This window comes from Vidua macroura, chromosome 26 (assembly GCF_024509145.1).
Source record: "Vidua macroura isolate BioBank_ID:100142 chromosome 26, ASM2450914v1, whole genome shotgun sequence".
Classification (NCBI taxonomy): domain Eukaryota; kingdom Metazoa; phylum Chordata; class Aves; order Passeriformes; family Viduidae; genus Vidua; species Vidua macroura.
In genome coordinates, this window is record NC_071596.1 from 4,798,042 (window position 1) to 4,816,024 (window position 17,983).

At 55.4% G+C, this 17,983-nt stretch overlaps 2 protein-coding genes across 2 annotated transcripts in view; one reads left to right on the top strand and one right to left on the bottom strand.

Annotated features, from left to right (window-relative positions):
• CTXN1 (cortexin 1) overlaps positions 1-17,983 on the top strand; it is a 91,475-nt gene that overhangs the window by 19,075 nt on the left and 54,417 nt on the right. The gene's annotated exons all lie outside the window — the stretch shown is intronic.
• YJU2 (YJU2 splicing factor homolog) lies at positions 888-8,363 on the bottom strand. The gene is made up of 8 exons (XM_053999497.1): positions 8,248-8,363; positions 7,201-7,301; positions 5,667-5,811; positions 4,681-4,815; positions 4,298-4,479; positions 3,758-3,878; positions 2,547-2,712; positions 888-1,659 (listed from the first exon to the last, which is right to left on the bottom strand). The coding sequence occupies exons 1-8, from the start codon at positions 8,269-8,271 to the stop codon at positions 1,562-1,564; spliced, it is 972 nt and encodes a 323-aa protein (XP_053855472.1). The 5' UTR covers positions 8,272-8,363; the 3' UTR covers positions 888-1,561.

Consider the following 17,983-nt stretch of genomic DNA (forward strand, 5'->3'; position numbering starts at 1 on the left):
CCGCGCCCGCCTCGCCGGGGGCACCGGCACGGGGTGGGGGGGGGGGGCGAGACCACCGAGGGGACACCGGCAGGGACAGCGAGGGCGACACGGAGGGACCCCGCGGGGTTCAACCCCCCCCCGAGTGGCGGGGGGCACCGGGACCCCCCAAGTGACACCGGGCGGCCCCTCCCCGTGTGACAGCGGGAGAAGGGGGGGGGGGGTCACCGGGACCCCCAGACCCCGGCGATGGGATCCCCCCCCCCCCCACCACGGTGCTGGGGGCTGGGGGGGTGCAGGGTTTTGGGGGGAACAAGGACCCCGCCCAGCTCTGTCACCCACCCCGGGGAGCTCGTCCGGGGGGGCACGGGGGGCTCTGCTCCCCCTCTGCCCCACGGTTTGGGGGGGGCTCAGACACAAAAGTGGGGGCAGGAGGTTGGGAGCCCCCCTGAGTCCCCTCCTGGCATTGTCTGTCCCCAGAACAAAGCTCCCTCTCGGGGGTCCCTCTCGGGGGTCCCACCTGGTGCTGGGGGGTGGTGACAGCTGGGGAGTGTGGGGGACACGGCCGGAGACCCCCCCTCAGGCCCCCCCAGCCCCGGGCTGAGCCCAGTGGCCAGCATTAATATTTGAAGAGGCTAATTAAGGCATGTGCACAGAATGCTAATTGGGATGGGGGGGGGCTGCCCTTCTGCCCAGCTCTCCCTGATGCCCCCCCCTCACACCAGCCCCTCTGTGAGGGTGTTAATTAGCCAGAGGCTGCTCAGCAATTAGAGATGGGTGCCTTGATGAGGGGGAAGTTCATGGCCATGGGGTGAGGAGAGCCCCACTTGGGCTGGGTGGGCACTGGGGGGTCCCTGGGGCAGGATGCGACAGTGCCCACGTAAAAATCACTCTCTGGAAGATGAAACTCTGGGATGAAGCTCTGATCTGGCTCTGCCAGATCCCATTTATTCCAGACTTGTGGCTGCTGGAACCCCAGCAGGCTCAGAACGGGGGGGAGGGATTTGTCCCCGAGCTCCAGGGGACATCTGGGGGGGCTGGTGGTGGCAGGACAGCCCTGTCCCCGCAGTGAGGGGCTGCAGGAGCCCCCTGGGTGTGTGCAAAGGTGGCATCTGAGACACCCCGGGACAGAACCAGCTGGTGGTGAAGTGAAGTGAAGGAGGGGGGCTGAGTGCCCACCTTCCCCTGCACCCCAAGGACCCCTCCCTGCTGGGGGGAAACAGGGCACCCTAAACCCGACCTGGGCACGATCCCTGCGGGGGTGAGGGCAGTGGCACCCCCAGAATGGACACACCGGAGTCCTGTCCAGCCCTGGCACTTCCAAACACATCCTGGGAGCAGGGCTGGGACACACCAGGCACTGCCGGGGCTTCCCAATGCTGCAGGGAAAACACCTTCCCCGTGCTGCTGCTGCACGGCAGGATGTGCCAACAGCGGTGGCCGGGATCCCCGGGGCCCCTGGCTGTGCTTGCAGCTCGCTGTGGGGCTGCAGGAGCAGCAGGGAGTGGGGACAGCCCCATCCCTGCTCTGTCCCTGCTCTGTCCCTGCTCTGTCCCTGCTCTGTCACCGCCCCGCCGGCTCCTCAGTCGCTGGCGCTGTCCTCGCTGTCCGAGTAGGCTCCCAACAAACCCAGCGAGGACGTGGCTGCTGCTGCTGCTGCTGCTGCTGCTGGAAGCGAGCCTGGAAGAGGAGGGAGGGAGAGGATCCGGTCAGGTCCAGCCTCCCCAGGGCAATTCCCAGTGTGGGAGCACCAGCCTGGCTGGCTGCTCACAGCTGGAGAGATCCCGAGTGCATCCCTGGATGGACCCTGAGGTCAGGGAGGATAAATCAGGGGGATAAAGAGCTCCTGCACCCCTCGGCTGGAGCCTCCCTCCTCCACCCTGCAGGAAGCACCAAGGTCTGGGATGTCCCCCTTCTCCCTCCACAGCCCCCTGGGAGATTCCAAACCCTGGAAAGGGAGAGAGGAGCCAGCTCTGGGCTCCCACCAGCCCAATCCTTGGGACAGCAGCCAGGAGCAGGTGGCTGGGGAAAGGAAAAGGGGACACCTCCAAGAGCTGTCCCTTCCCAGGGATCCCCCGAGGCCAGGGGGACTCACTAAGCCAAAGGCTTAGGATCAACCAGCCCAGAACAAATCCATGCCCCATGTCCTTCCCCAAACCCATGGATCCCCTGGCTTGCTGGGCAGCTCACTGAGGTGCTGTAAAGCCTTCCAGCTTGTTTTGTGCTCCCTAAAGCTTCCCAGCTCCAGCAGCTGGGCAGGATTTATCACCAGGCCCCAAACGAAAGCAGCTCTTCTGCTGTTCCACCCCTATCTCGCTGTTGTGACGTTCCCAGGGCTGTATCTGCTGTTTTGAAGCTCCTGGCCCTGCCAATCTGTCCCCAAGGCCGTGGCTGAGAGCCAAGAGCCAGGAAGGAGCCTCACCTTCACCAGGAAGCTCCTGGAAAAGGGGACAACCCCCTGTTCTGACACCACCCCACCAGGGACCCCAGCCCAGGCTCTGAGCACGGAGCCAAATCCCACTCAGGAGCTGCCAGAGCCCCCCCAGGGCCCAGCCCGGGGCAGGTACCGGTGTTGGCCGTGGTGCCTCGGGCTTCCATCCCGTTATCCAGGGCAGGATCTGGCTTCTGCTTCCTGCGGGCCACCAGCCCGGCCAGCTGGGCCTTGGTGCTGAGCTTGCCCACGCTGCGCTCCCAGCTCTCCGTCCTCGGCTTCTTGCTCTGGGGCTGGGGGTCCTGTGGGGCACAGCCGGGGTCAGGGGGCTCCAGCTTGGAGGGCACGTGGGGGGATTGGGGATAAAACCAGCAGAGACACGAGGGGAGCGGCCTGAGGGGGAGTTCTGCCCCTGCAGGGATGGCACAGGCTGGACAAACAGGGATGTGGATCTGCAAAGCTGCCCCTGGAGATCCATGTCCATAAACCCAGCCTCGGGATGGCCCTGGGATGCTGAGGAGGCAGAGAAAACAATCCCAGGATGGTTTGGATTGGAAGGACCTTGAAACCCATCCAGTGCCACCTTTCACTATCCCAGGTTGCTCCAAGCCCAGTCCAACCTGACCTTGGACACTTCCAGCCACAGCCTCTCTGGGCAATCTACTCCAAAATCTCCTTAAATCCAAACCAAGCCTCCCCTGCCTCAGTTCCAGACCATTCCCCCGTGTCCTATCCCTCTCTGCCTGGGTGAAAGTTGTTTTCTCTCTGTTTTATCAGCTCCTTTCAAGGCCACTGAGCAGCCCTGGCAGCCCAGGGTGCCCGCAGGTGGTCTGGCCATGGAACCCGAGTGCCCCGGGCACAGGGATTAGTGCCAGGCCAGGGACCACGGCTGGATTAACCCCAGGCACGGCAGCTTTGATCCAGCCCAGCAGACACGGGGCCCTGGGGCAGGGATTGACAGGGGGAGAGGGCAGGGCTGTTTGTTGGGATAATCCCTCCCCTCCAGGCCGGGCTCTGGGAGCTCTTTTGTTCTGCCTGAATCCAAAGCACAGCCCAGGGAGAGGCCGGCCCAGCCTGAAGCAGCAGCAGGGCCCAGCAGGGCTCGTTCTTCCCGAGGAAGGGAGGATGGGGACAGCTCCATCCCTGCCTTTGTCACCAGGCACAGCCTGAAATCCCCAAGTGATCCCTGGCTCCTCTCAGCCCAGCGCGCAGGGACACGGCCTTTGGGAGCTGCTCAGGCGTGACACGAGCCCGGTGTCACCCGGAGCAGGGACACAATGGGCACACACAGCTCCAGGACAGAGCGCTGGGGCTGGGGAAGGGCTGGGCAGGCTGTGCCTCTCTCACCTCCTGCAGGATGTCCGTGGGTTTTGTCTGGGATGTGGGATTGGGGCGGGGATTTGCCGGTTCCTCGTCAGAGTCGGAATCCACCAGGAGCCGGCGGTTCTGGGCCTGTTCCAGCATGGCCCTACTGGGACAGAGGAGTGTTGGAGCTGGATCCATCCCACTGCCAGGCCCTGCTTGCTCCAGGGGAGCTGGGGCCAGCAGCAGAGCCTCGGGATGCCCCTTCCCAGGGTGTTCCATGGGATCAGGTTCCATCCTGAGGGGTGGGAGCGCTGGGATCTGGAGCTTCACCCCAGAGTAGAAACTGGGTCCATGTGAGAGCCCTTCCCAGGGGACTGGACCCCCCCCACAGCAGCCCAGATCCCACAGAATCCCAGCCTGGCTGGCTTGGAAGAACCTTTCATTCCTTCTCCCTGAACACTTTGCCAGGACAGGCTGGGATCTCCTCCCACCCCCCCAAATCCTGGTAACTCACCCCCCTCTCTCAGCACAGCCCAGGCCCAGCCTGGCTCATCCCATTCCCAGCCCTTCCAGCCCCCTCACTTCATCTCCTGCTCGTCCTCCTCCTGCTCCTTGCGCCTCTGCTCCTCCTCCAGCTCCTTGTACTGCTTCAGCATGGCCTCAAAATCCACGTTGGCCTGGCGCTGGTTGAGCTCCTTCAGCTCCTGCAGGTTCTCCAGGACCTCCATCTCCAGCTTGGAGTCCTTGGTTCGGTTCTCCAGGACCTGGGTGGGATAAGTTGGGATATTTGAGGCAGCAGAGCCTGACAGGAGCCTCCAACACCTCCCCACGCTGGATGAAGCACAAGAGGACCCTCCTCATCTTCAATTTTGGGTAGGACAGGAAAGTCTGAATGGCTACAGAGTCACTGCTGTGGCTGGGGAGAGTCAGGCAGAGTGGGAGAGGTTTTCCTGCAGTCCTTGTACCTTCATGGGATTGTTGAGCTCCTCCTCTTCCCTCTCCTTCTGCATCCTCTTCTCCTCCTCCTCCAGGAGCTTCTCTGCCTGGAAGTTCCTCGTGGCGCCGTGCTCCATGGTGTAATCCGTGTTCTCGGGGTCTGTCTGAGGGGGGAACAGCAGGAAAACCACGGTGGGTGGGGATCCTGCTCCAGCCAGCCCACAGCCACCTCCAGAGCCACACATCCCCCAATCCCACCAACAAAACTGCCATGGGAAGGGCTGATCCAGCCAGAAACCCACCCTGGGGTTCAGCTGTGTTATAATAAATTAACCAGAAAATCTTTAATAAATTAACCAGAAATTCTCAAATTAGTGAACCAAAACTACATCAGCATTTGCTGGGCAGGAGTGTCAGGGAATTGTCAGCCTGATTTTTAAAAGTGTTAAGTTTTCTTTTGTAGTTCTTTTGAAAGTTTTAAAGTTCTCATAAAACTTCTTTAGCCTTCTGATAATGTTTAATATTTCTACTGGAGTTCTCACACGCTGTTCATGTAAATAATGATTGTTTTGCATTCTTCTTTGTGGGAGGAGAGAATTGATGGATGTTGGTTTGACCAGTGTGGTTGGAGAGGTGGCAATTCCATCCTCCAATCCACTGCCACTTTTGGAATTCTGTATATTGCAAGATCAGAAATAAAATTGGCTCTTTTTTCTCTCTTGAACTCACCAAATTTCTGTGTAGTCATTTGATGTCCAATAGCAAGAGGGAATCACAAAACACCCTGAGCTGGGAGGGACCATCATCTCCTCTGAATGGGACAACCCCAGCAACCCCATTCTCCAAAGGCTCCTGGAGCTCTGGCAACCATTCCCTGGAGGAATTCAACACCCCACCACTCTGGGGGGAAAAACCTTTCCACGCCACCACCCTGGCACAGCTCCAGCCGTTCCCTGGCATCCACCCCGAGCTCCTCCAAGGCAGGGAGAGGCTGGAATTGTGGGGCCAGGCTGACCTTGAAGGTGATCTCAGCCAGGCAGCGCGTGCACTTGATGTAGAAGCGGAAGATGGGCAGCCCCAGGTAGGCCTCGTTCTGCACCGTCTCCTTGCGGGCGTTGAACTTCTTGCCCTTGTAGATGTACTCCCCACACGTCTTGCACCTGGCCAAGGGGGGGGGAAAAACGCCCAGGGCACGTCAGAAAAACAGGGAATGAACACCAGCAACAGCCCAGGTGGCTCCTTGGCTCAGGTTGGTTTTTGCTTTTGGAAATTTAAAGGGCGACCAAGCCCAAAACTGGGGAATGGTGGATTGGTTTGGGTTGGAAGGGACCTTAAATCCCACCCAGGGACACCTCTCACTGTCCCCAGGCTGCTCCAGCCCGGCCTTGGGCACTGCCAGGGATCCAGAGGCAGCCCCAGCTGCTCTGGGAATTCCATCCCACCCCCCAAGGCAGGAATTCCATCCCAAAATCCCACCCATCCCTGCCCTCTGGCAGTGGGAAGCCATTTCCTGTGTGTGTCCCTCTGTCCCTTTGTCACTGGTTCTCTCTCCATCCTCCCTGTGGGATCCTGGAAGGAAAGCACCCCCACCCCCAGCACCCCCTGCCCTCCCCCAGCCCCTGCCCTGCCCGCAAAGGGCACCTGGAGCCACCAGAGGCAACATCTGGAGCCTGGGCCCAACAACATCTGGACCTCCAAAGGAGTTTCCTCCTTCCTTCAGCTGCCTCCAGGGCTCCGGCCCGCGCTGGGGCAGGGCAGTGTCCCTGCCCGTGGCACTGGGGGCTTTGAGAGCCCCCAACCCATCCCAACCCATCCCAACCCATCCCAACCCATCCCAGGAGTGGTCCCGCAGTTCCATGAGTGATCCCATTAATCTAGGAGTGATCCCACTGTTCCATGAGTGATCCCATCATTCCAGGAGTGATCCCATTATTCCAGGAGTGATCCCATTAATCTAGGAGTGATCCCATTAATCTAGGAGTGATCCCATGAATCTATGATTGATCCCACTATTCCAGGAGTGATCCCATTAATCTAGGAGTGATCCCATTATTCCATCAGTGATCCCATTACTCAAGGAGTGATCCCACTATTCTATGAGTGATCCCATGAATCTATGATTGATCCCACTATTCCAGGAGTGATCCCATTATTCCAGGAGTGACTCCATGGTTCCATGAGTGATCCCATTGTTCCATGAGTGACACTATGGTTCCAGGGGTGATCCCACAGTTCCAGGAGTGACCCCATTGTTCCATGAGTGATCCCATGGTTCCATGTGTGATCCCATTATTCCACAAGTGACTCTATGGTTCCAGGGGTGATCCCACTATTGCATGAGTGATCCCACTGTTCCATGAGTGACCCCATCATTCCATGAGTGACTCCATGGTTCCATGAGTGATCCCACAGTTCCATGAGTGACCCCATCATTCCATGAATGATCCCATTATTCCAGGAGTGACACTATGGTTCTAGGGGTGATCCCACAGTTCCATGAGTGACCCCACCATCCCAGCAGTGACCCCATGGCTCCGAGCTGCTCTCACCTCATGTTGAAGGGGGCCATGAGCCTCACCACGTACTGCCGGTCCTTCGGGAGCTTCAGCTTCGGGATCTTGGCCGGATCGAAGTCCGGGGGGTAATATTTCTATGGAGAGAGCAGGTTTGGGAATTCTGGGAATATTTCTATGGAGAGAGCAGGTTTGGGAATTCTGGGAATGTTTCTATGGAGAGAGCAGGTTTGGGAATTCTGGGAATATTTCTATGGAGAGAGCAGGTTTGGGAATTCTGGGAATGTTTCTATGGAGAGAGCAGGTTTGGGAATTCTGGGAATATTTCTATGGAGAGAGATTTGGGAATTCTGGGGATACTTCTATGGAGAGAGAGAAGATTTGGGAATTCTGGACATATTTCTATGGAGAGAGAGAAAATTTGGGAATTCTGGGAATACTATGGAGAGAGAGAAGATTTGGGAATTATGAACATATTTCTATGGAGAAAGAAGATTTGAGAATATTTCTATGGAGAGAGATTTGGGAATTCTGTGAATACTTCTATGGAGAGAGAGAGTGGATTTGGGAATTCTGGGGATACTTCTATGGAGAGAGAACAGATTTGGGAATATTTCTATGGAGAAAGAGAAGGTTTGGGAATTCTGGGAATGTTTCTATGGGCAGAGAGCAGGTTTGGGAATTCTGGAGCGCCGGGAATCTTCTCAGTGCCCACAGCTCCGGCAGAGGCTGCGGCCAGGCGGGGCTGGGGCTCTGCTGCCAGGGAACAGCGACAGGATGGGAGGAGAGGGCGGCAGCGGAGCCTTAAACTGGACATCGGGAGAATTCCCTGAGGAAAGGCTTGTTCAGCCCTGGAACGAGCTGCCCGGGAGCCTCCATCCCTGGCGGCGTCCAAGGACGGCCCGGACGGGCACCGGGCACAGCTGGGCCTCGGTCTCGGCTCTTTGCCAGCCTCGATGGTCCCGGGAGCGACTCCCGAACCAACCGGGACCGCCCCAGCGCCCTCGGGGAACCCGCCCCTGGCCCAGCCCGGCCCGGCGCGCTCCCCCGGCCCCCCTTGGCGGGGATTCCTCTCCAACTCACGTTCAGCACTTTCCGTTCCGACATCGCTGCGGCTTCTCCTGATCGCCGGTGCTGCCGGTGCTGTCGGTGCTGCCCCCGCGCCCCTCGCCGCTTCCGGGTGTGGCCCCGCCCCCTCCGCCGCTCATTGGCGCAGCGAGCCGCGGCCTCCCCGGTCCTCGCTTGTTATTCGCTGATCCAGCTGTCTGTCAACAGATTCGCCCGTGGCTGTCGTACAACCCAGCCAAGAGTCCGCCGCAGAGCCGCGGCCTCACAAGGGGTTCCGCGCGTTCTTGGATCCCCGGCGGGCGGCTGTCCTCCGTCTCCGGCTGGGGCTGGGGAACGCCGGGGCTGCGATCTGGGGCTGGAGAACGCCGGGGCTGCGATCTGGGGCAGGCGGACCCTGGGGCTGCGATCTGGGGCTGGGAAAACTCGGCTTCCTCACAGCAACATGGGATGTGGGCCCCGATCTCCCCTGATGTCCCATGACACATATTCATCATGTAGATAAACAGTCCCCAAACAGCCTGGTTTGCGTTTAAAGTGTCGCTTTCTTTCTAAAAACTGAGGTCTCTGGGTGATTTGGAGTTTGCAGCTGGTTTTTCTTCGCTCACTCCACTGAGCATGCGCAGCCATGGCAGCCATGCTGTACGGCCCCGCCACACTGCGCGCGCGGCGCTGCCATTGCCGCCATTCCGTACAGCGCGCCTCCCATGGACTCAGCCGCCAGCGCAGGGCAGTTCCAGGTGCCGCTGCCGCCAGCCCCGCCCGCACCGCGTGGCTGCAGCCCTGCGCATTCTCAGATCCTCACTCCCCGGTGCTTCCCGCCCCTCCCGCACGGCGCCGCCACACCGCGCCCGCACGGCGCCGCCATTACCGCCGGCGCGGGCGGCGGTGCCGCCTCACCGCGCACGCGCAGCGCCTCACGCGCCGTTTCCCGCCACCCCGCCCACCGCTCGCTCCCCCTCCCTCCCCCCCCCCCGTATCGCGCGCACGCGCGTGCGCGGCGCCCCCTGGCGGCCCGGCCCGCGGCGCCGTCCCGTCGTGCCCCGCGCTCCCCACACACAAAGGACGCGCTGGGAAATGGCGGCGGCCGCGGCCTCGCAAAGCGCCCCCGGGAAGATGGAGCCGCCCCCGGCGGCGGCCCCGGCGGCAGCGGCGGCTCCGCCAGCGCCCAACGGGGCGGCCGGCGCGGGGGGGCCGCCCCCCAAGAGGTAGGGAGGTCGTGAGGGGCCGCGCTGCCGGTGGGGCCGAGGGGCCGCGTGCGGCCTCCCCGCGCCCGGGCCCGGCCTGGGGGCGGCGGGACGGAGCGGGGCCGCCGGGGGGGTCCCGGTGAGGTCGATACCGGTGCGGGGCCGCTCCTGGCGCTGCGGCCGCCGCTCCCTGTGGGCGCGCCTCGGGATCCCGGGCGGGGCCGTTCCGAGGGCGCCTCCGGGGCACCCGCGGCGCTCTGGGCCCGGTCCCGGCGGGCAGGGAGCCCTGGGATCGCCCTCAGGGAAAGCTGCTGCTGAGCTTTGGTGGAGTTTAGGCTTCCCCGGTGAGGAGCAGGCTGTGCCAGCGTGGGGATGTTTTAAGTTCGTTACTTTTTGCGCTGTCAGTAAGTTTTAACAACTCCGTTGCTCTCAGCGCCTCCCTCCTCCTGCTGCACGCTTTGGAGCCGCGTGTGCTCCTTTTTGGAGGTAGTTTGAGCGTGAGGGGATTTAGAAGCGCAAACACCTCGAGGGTGAGAGTTTAAGGTGATGCCGGGAGGGGTTTCACAGTCCCGGTGGCTGCTGTCGGTAAAACATTAGAGAATTTAAACCAGAATCAGCAGCGCCGCAGTTCCGGCTCTGTGAACGTGGGGATGAGGGGTGCAGGAAGCCTCAGCTGCTTCTCGCTTCCTCATGTGAGTGCTCGATGGAAATTCCACAGTTGGCAAAGCCGGTTTTGGTCCCAAATCCACGGAATGGAAAGAACTTCTCTCCCTCAGGGCGTTTTTGGCCTCATTTCATGGCGGGGTGATAAGAATCAGGTTGAACCCGGTGTGCTGTGATTCCTGTTGCAGACTGGAGCTTGGATTTGTGTTTCCCGAGCCCAGGAACAGCTTTCCAAGTGTCGCTTCAGGGGGAAAAAGATCCATATTTATTTTTTTTTCCATTGGAGGACAGTGAGACTGTGCTTTGAGCAATAAAATACTGACAGACACAATTTCATTGACTGTGCAGCTCGAGCCAGGCAGGGGCAGAGACATCCCAGGGACAGGGAGGGCTGTTCCCACCCTGGATTCTGTTCCCAGCACTCCTGGGAACATGAAATCAGCAGTTTGTCTCCATGAGGAGCCAGTTCATTCCTGGAAGCATAAATAAAGCTATCCCTCTGCTGTGGTTTTGTTTTTCCTGACCCCGTTGCATTTGGGATGCCTCCAGGGAATTTGTTGGTGTCTGCAGGTGCAGTTGTGTTTGGAATATCCAGCTCCACGTGGCAGAGCTCTCACTTCCACAGGGATAACACCAAACTTCTCAGTGGCCTCAGGGAAATCCAGTTTAAGGAATAACAAATAAAATCAGAGTGCAGCTTTTAACACAACTACATTTTGTGTTACTTCACCAACCAAACAGAAATGAAAGTGGGAAAAGGATTGTCCTATTTCAAGTCTAATTTTGGAGTTTTAAATTATTTCATTAATTAAGAAACTTTAAAAAAATTCAGTGAGAGAAAGACTGGAAAATTCCCATCGCTGTGTCTGGGGAAGCTTTGGCTGCTGGGTGATAGAAGCAGGGAACACACTCAAATACAAACCTTCAGAGGCCTCTACATTCTTAATTTCCTTTTTTCCCTGCAGACTGTTGTGTCTGTTCAGAGTTAGAGTTCTAGACTGAGATTTCAACCATCCTAGGAGCCCGAAACTTTTAACTCCTTCTTAGATAATGAAAGCTTTGTGAAATATTAATCCTCCCTGATCTAAAAAAAAAAAAAAGAAAAATAACCTAAACCCAAAATGTCAGAAGAAGATAGAGAAAAAAATCCTAAGTGGAAAGAGATAAAAAAGTAGCTTTTAATGACACTTTTCTTATTGTGGGTTGAAATGGTCCTGAAGGGATGGAGCTGGGATTTCTGACCTGGGATTTGCAGGGCTGCACGGATGCTAAGTTGGGAAAAGCTCAGGACAGAGAGATTGTAGAAAGTTCAGCTTTTTTATCTGATGTGTTCTGAATTCCTCCTCGAGATGTGTTGGTGCATCTTCTCCAGCAGCACTGAGTGAGCAAGGGGATTAATTGGATTAGTGAAGGGAATTATGTAAGACTGAGGCTGAAGCTTTTTTGTTGCCTTGGTTTGTTTTTTTTTTTTCCTTTCAAGATGGTCTGGGCTTTTCCCTTTCCACCCAAACTCCTCTGGGACTCTGATTCAGCTCTGCCTTTGTTCCCCCTGGAGGTGGTGGCACTGCTCCATCCCCAGCAGCTCACAGGGCTTCTCTCCTTGCAGCGAAGGCGAGCGCCCGACCCCGAATGAGAAGAAGAAGGAGAAGGGGATGAAGAGGGGAGGGAACCGCTTCGAGCCCTACGCCAACCCCGCCAAGAGGTACCGAGCCTTCATCACCAACATCCCCTTCGACGTCAAGTGGCAGTCGCTGAAGGACCTGGTCAAAGAGAAAGGTAAAGTGCAGCTCAGGTGGAGAGGCTGTCCTGTGCTCCAGCCCGTGCCTGGCTCTGTCTGTAGCTCAGCACTTGCACCTCTGGGTGCAATTGGCCACACGAGTTTGGAAAAGCTCTTCCCGAAGCCTTCTGGGTGTTGCACAACATCCGTCCCTGGCAGCCTTCCAGGGCATGGTTCCTGTGGAGGCCTGTGGTGTGCAGCTGATAGAGCCTCATCCCAGGATCAGCAGTGTTTTCCTTAGGGATCCAACCCCAGGCTTTCAGCAGATTGTAGCCTTGAAGTGCAGCAGAACTTTCTGAAGCATTTTAATGTTTTTTTGGGCATTCAGGTGGTTATGTCCTGCTCTGGTGTGTGGATATCCAGCTGTGTCCCCAAATTCGGAGGGGTTTGGGCTGGCTTCAAGAGCCATTCTGCCATTGGTCGCAGTTCAATGTATTTAAGGGTGACCTGCAAAATCAGGTTGGTGCTTTGGCATGTGCTGCAGCAGAATCAGGGCTTTGGAAATCAGGTTTGTGGTGTTCCCCTCTCCACAATTCCCTTTAATTCCCATGTGGATGGGAGCTGCCTTTGCTGACCTGAACATCTTCGTCTCTTGAGGAAGATGAAGAGATTGAGCTGAGTGCTCAGGTAGTGACAAGTCTAAATTAGTGTCATTTCTTCAGGCTCGTGCCCATCTTTCTAGTTTTCAAGTCACCTTGGAAGTGCAGTGGAGTGGCAAGAAAATCCTTGGCTTCTCCAGCCTCAAAATGTCTAAACCAAGCTCAGAGTAACAGCACAACATTTCCTGTGGGGCACTTCTGGATACAGAGCATCAGCCAGGGTAGTGGGAAGTGGTCATTGTGCTGGAGCTGGGCAAGGACTGGCAGTTCAGGTGCTTGAGGTGTGGCCTAAAGAAGGGGAAAACAAAGTTCCAGAGGGTTTCAATTGTTTGTCTTCGGAGGCAAAAGGGAATGAGTCTGTGGAACAGACTGGGAGCACTGGGAGCTTCCCTAATTAGGGGCTGTTTGAGAGCCAGCAGTGCTTTTGTGCCATGGCAACAGAGTCAGCCTCGAGGGCTGCTTGAACAGGCCCTGATTATGGATGGACCCCTCACTGCCCCGTGGCTGCCCCAGATCCGTTGGTGTTCCGGGTGTGGAGGTGTCCAGCTCTCTGTGCTGTGTTGAATCCCGTTCCCAGTGTCTGGTGGTTTCTCTCCAGTTCCTGTGGATGGCAGAGGCCGGGCTGAGATTGTTTCCTGCCGGGCTGTTCAGCTGCTCATTCCAGCAGATGCTCCTAGGGGAACGTTGGAGCCTTTTCCTTCTGGCTGCAGGGCTTGTCCTGCTCAAACTGGGATCATTCCTGGGGTTTGGCACTGCTGATGAATCCAACAGTTTGGACTTGCCATGGAGTTGTTCTGGACTTCTCCCAAACTGCTGCTCTCGTGCTGTGCTCGGCCTTGCTCAGTCCTTGCCCCGAGGCAGAGCAGTTCCAAGCCCCAGGAAAACTCCAACCCGTTGGAATTCTTGCTTCGGAAGCGTAAGAACGCCAGGCCAAACATCCCAGGCTCTGGGAGCAGGTGGAATTCTGTGCCCAAGGGGAAACCCTGGGTGTGTGAGGGCTCTGCAGGGCTGGGCCCCGTGCAGAAGGGGCTGTAGCAGCAGGAGCTCAGCTCGGGGAGGTGCCGTGTGTGCAGCAGCTGCTGCTGTTCCTGCAGCCTGGGAGTGGCCAGGCTGCTCCAGGTGCCACCTCTCTCTCTCTCTCCCCCCACGCCGTGGCTCGGGCATCCCAGTGGATTGGTTGGAGAAACTCAATTACAGGTATGCAGTGGGAATGTTGGTAATGGAATGAAGAGATGTTCTTGTTTGGAACTCCCTCGTTTTGCTGGCAGACACAAGGTGTTACCTCAGTGCAGAGTCCCCAGGATTTGGTCACAGTGTGGAGTTCTGGGGAGTCAGGGAGGGAGGGATGGGGAAGGAATGTGCTGTCCTGCCCATTTGCTGAAGTCTCTGAGTTGCTCTGTTTCCCTTGGGCTTTCACCATCTTTCCAAGGAATCTCAGCCCTTCCCTGGCTGCAGGGAGATTTTCACTCCCTCTGCTGCCTGAGCTCTTCAAGAGCCTAAATCACCACTTTGTCTGGGTGTTCTCTTGCAAAAGGGAAGTTTCCCTTCCCCATCTGTGACAGAATTGCTGACTGCTGTCTCTGCTTTGGGAATGTTTTCCTTCTCCCTTTTCAGCCAAAGCTTTGCATGTGTAAAACTTGCTCCTCTTCTCTCCCCTGTAACTTTTCAGGGGTTGCCTGTCCCAAGCTTTTACCTGTAAATGAGGGAGGAGCTGTGGCCAGCTCTGCTTTGCCTCACACTGGGAGTGTGAAGCTTTTTGATCCTCTTGGATCACTTGTTCTTCAGAAGATGAGGAGACATCCACCCACTTTGGGGTTTTCCTTCCATATTTAGTATTTACTTTTGGCCCTGGAAGCCAAGGAATAACTGCTCCAGAGCATTTCCCCTGTCCCAGTTCTGTGCTTGCTCCCACTTCCCTCTCTGCACCTTTCACACCTCTCAGAGCTCTTTGGTTTGTCACAAGCTGTTAAAATCAAATTGCCCAACCTGAAGTTGTTATTTCTGTCTGAGCTTGTTCTGGGGAGTTCCCAGATGTGTCTTCAGGGCCTCAGGTCACCCTGTGAATCCTGATCTGAGCTTCCTGTTCAGGCCCTGCAGAGTATTGGAATTCTGCTGGAGCAGCCCAGCTTGAACATTGGCATTTTCTGTACTGATAAACTTTGGGAAGTGATACAAAGTTTTAAAGAGGATTAAAAATACTGACTGTGATAAATAACACTGAAGCTTTCTTCAGTTTGGATTTCTGGTTATTGCAGTAAATCCTGCTCCAGTCTCTTGGTTTGGGAAAAGCTGCACTTCCAAACTTTAGGTGTGAGGTTTAAATAAATCCATAAATCAGTCTCCTCTTCATTGAGTCTTAAAGACACCGTGGGGAACATGTTCCTTAATTAAACCTGCAGTTCCTTAATTAAACTGTGGAGCCAGTGTTTTTTTTGGAAGTTTCCTCCCTTGGGAAGCTCCTGAATTAACAGTTTTTGTGCTTGGATTAAGTTTCTCCACTTGTGGCTATGGGATGTTCCCTGACAGAATCCAGCTGTTCTCTGGCAGAAAGGAATCCTGCCAGGATCACTGGGCGTTTATCCTGGTCTAGCACATGGATATCTGCTCCTGGTACTTTTCCATGGCATCCTGTGGTTTGGGATCTAGAAAAAAAAACCCCAAAACTCCAAATAAAATGTGACCCAGCCTAGCTTCTTAAAAAAAAATATCCTTTGCCAGCCACAGATGATGTTCTCCTGGCAGAGGGGCTGGGTTGGCTCCTTTTACAGTTTAAGGTGAAATTAATGCATTTTCATGGCAGTGGTTCTGGGCTCTGTCTTGGCTCAGAGCTCTTGCACTGAATGTGTCATTCCCCTCTCCTGCTGTTCTGCAACTGGGCTCTTCAGGAAGTTCAGCTGTTCTTTAAAGCAAAGCAGCTACTTCAGGCTGGATATTTGGATTTTCATGGGGCTGTAAGGCTCCAGCAGGAAGCTCTGAGCAAAACTGGCACAGACTCAACTTCCCAAGAGATTCCTGAAGATCTTGTGGTTCAGAGACAGGGATTGGTTACAGAGATGCTCAGTTGTACTGGATATCCTCAAGCTTGGCAAACTCCTTTGGGAGCTGTTTGTGAGGAGCTGTAGGTGAAGTGGCTGGGAGAGGAGAGCCCTCGCTCCGGGGGCTCCGCAGCTTCGGGGAGTGCCAGACCCAGAAGCTGTGGCTCGGAGAGGTTTTGGAGTGGAGCTCACCTGGGAAGAACTGGTGGATCTGTTTGCATCCCTGCCCCAGGTGTGCTTGGACTCTGGCTGCTGCTGTTGAGCTGGATGGCGTCAGAACCTCGTGGCAGTGCTGAACCCCCCGGGACTCCTTGGGAACAATCCCACGTGTGCTGCTGGAGCTTAGAGGGATTACAGGCTGGAATTCCTTGTTACACTTGATACCAGCATGGATGGAGCTGTGGATGATAATGGACACTCCAGTGGAGTCCCTTTCAGAGGGATTTGTCAGCCTTTTCCAGCTTCAAACATTGTCCTCCCAAAAGCAGGAGTGGATCAGAGCTGTTCATCCTGTTCTCTGGCTGGAATGCTCTTACTGCTAAATTATTGTTTAAAATAAGAAATGGAGATTACAAATCAGTGGTTTTGTTAAGCATTCCTCTTTTTTTTTTTTTCCAGCTTCAAGAGAGCCCTTCCAGGCTGTCAGTTTTCCACAGTGATACCCAGTGCCTGTCTGGCCTGGGGGAGGTCAGGCTGAATACCTCCCTCTGTCCCTGGCAGAGTCTTGTGAAACCTCAGTTCCTTGCTCCAGTTAAACTATTCATACTCAACTGGCTCGTGCTTTCCCACAAATGAAACATTCCACTATCCAGATAATGCAGCTTGGAGTCCTCCTGGTTTAAATTTAAACACTAGGACTTCTAAAACCAGAAAGGAAAAATAAAAGGAGGGGGAAAAAAAAAAGTGTTTATTCCATTCTTCTGTATGCCAGTCCCTTCAAAGGCAGCAGCCATTTGGGTAGTTGCATTCTGGAGGTCCCTGCCAGGGTTATTTGGTCCTAAAGAGGCAATCCCAATCCTGTGAGGAAAGGGGCAGGTGGAGTTTTCCATGAACTTTTGCCTTTTGCTGTTGACAGTTTTGACTTGAGAGCAAATGTAGCAGATTTTAATGCTAAGATAGAATTTATTGTGACTTAACGAAAACCTGTTAAAATAAATAGCAGGCAGGCAGTGATCTCTTGATCTATTGGATCAGTGTGACTCCTTTTTTGTCTTAAATCCTGAGGAAAAACAAGACACTTGAAATTGTGGATTATGGAGCCAGGACTGCATCCTGTGGCAAGTGAAGGAAACTTGTTCCTGCAGCCTTTCCCAGGGGTTTGGATTGCCTCAGGTAACGAGTGGGCACTAAAGATCCAGGGAACTGTGGAAATCTCTGGCTTTTGAGGTGGAGGAAAACCAAGAACATATTGAAGTGCTTGAAGCCTTTACTGCATACCTGTAATTGTCCAGTTTTGTGGTCTAGAGAACATGGAGTGTTTCTGGGCTTTCTTATAAGGCAGAGGCTCCATACACGGTTGTTGATTGTTCTAAATTCCCATTGTTTTCTTGGCTTTTCTCCCTTGGTATCTGTGTCGTCTGGAATCTGATTTGTAGTTGGTGAGGTAACATACGTGGAGCTCTTAATGGACGCTGAAGGAAAGTCAAGGGTAAGTGTTTGAGAGTTTCTTTGTGGATTTTCTACCTGAAATGTTTCTGTGTGCTGGACAGAAGGCCAGGGAGGCTCAGAGTGTGGATGTGCAGTGGCTCTAGGTCAGGAGTGCTGTGGGATGGGAGGAGGTGGGGTGGGCTCTGCAGTCAGGAGCTGTTCCCTGCGTGCCGTTGGCGTTGGCCGTGTGACCCTGGAGCCCAGCAGGCAGGACAGGGCTCTGGAATATTCCTGTGCTTTGGAAAAGTCACTCGAGTGGTTGGCTGAGTTTGGAAGGGCCAGGGTGCAACAGCAGGTGCTGCAAACTCCACGTCCTGGGCCAGTAGAGCGAGGTAAATTCCTAACTGTAAACGTTCAGTGCCTTCATGGGCCTTGAGTCCAGGATCAGGGAAGACAATAGGAGCACTCCTAAGTGTCCTGAAGGATATGGATTTAGGGTGAGAGTGTGGAGGGTTTTGCTGTATGCCAGGGAAGAGCAGGTCACAGGAAGCGTGTGGTATTTCTTGGAGAGTCGGGATTTAGTGTTTGTTACAACCTCAGAGACCCCAGGTTAATCCTGTTAAGGCATAAGAAATTATGGAATTCCACTATTGGAGGCTTGCCTGTGTAAGGTTACATTTATTTTCGCTGGTAGGGCTTAACTGATGTGATTTGGCTTTAATAATAAAATATTTGTGTGTGATTTGAGCTTTCACTGACTTTCTTTCTTCCCTCTTCCCTCCTCCCTGTGACTGCCCTGGGAAATCACCTCGCCAGGGATGCGCGTAAGTTGACTCTAAATTTTTCAAGTTCAATCTGATTTCACCAGAAATCCAAGGAGACTTCTTCAAACAAAACACCCTGAGC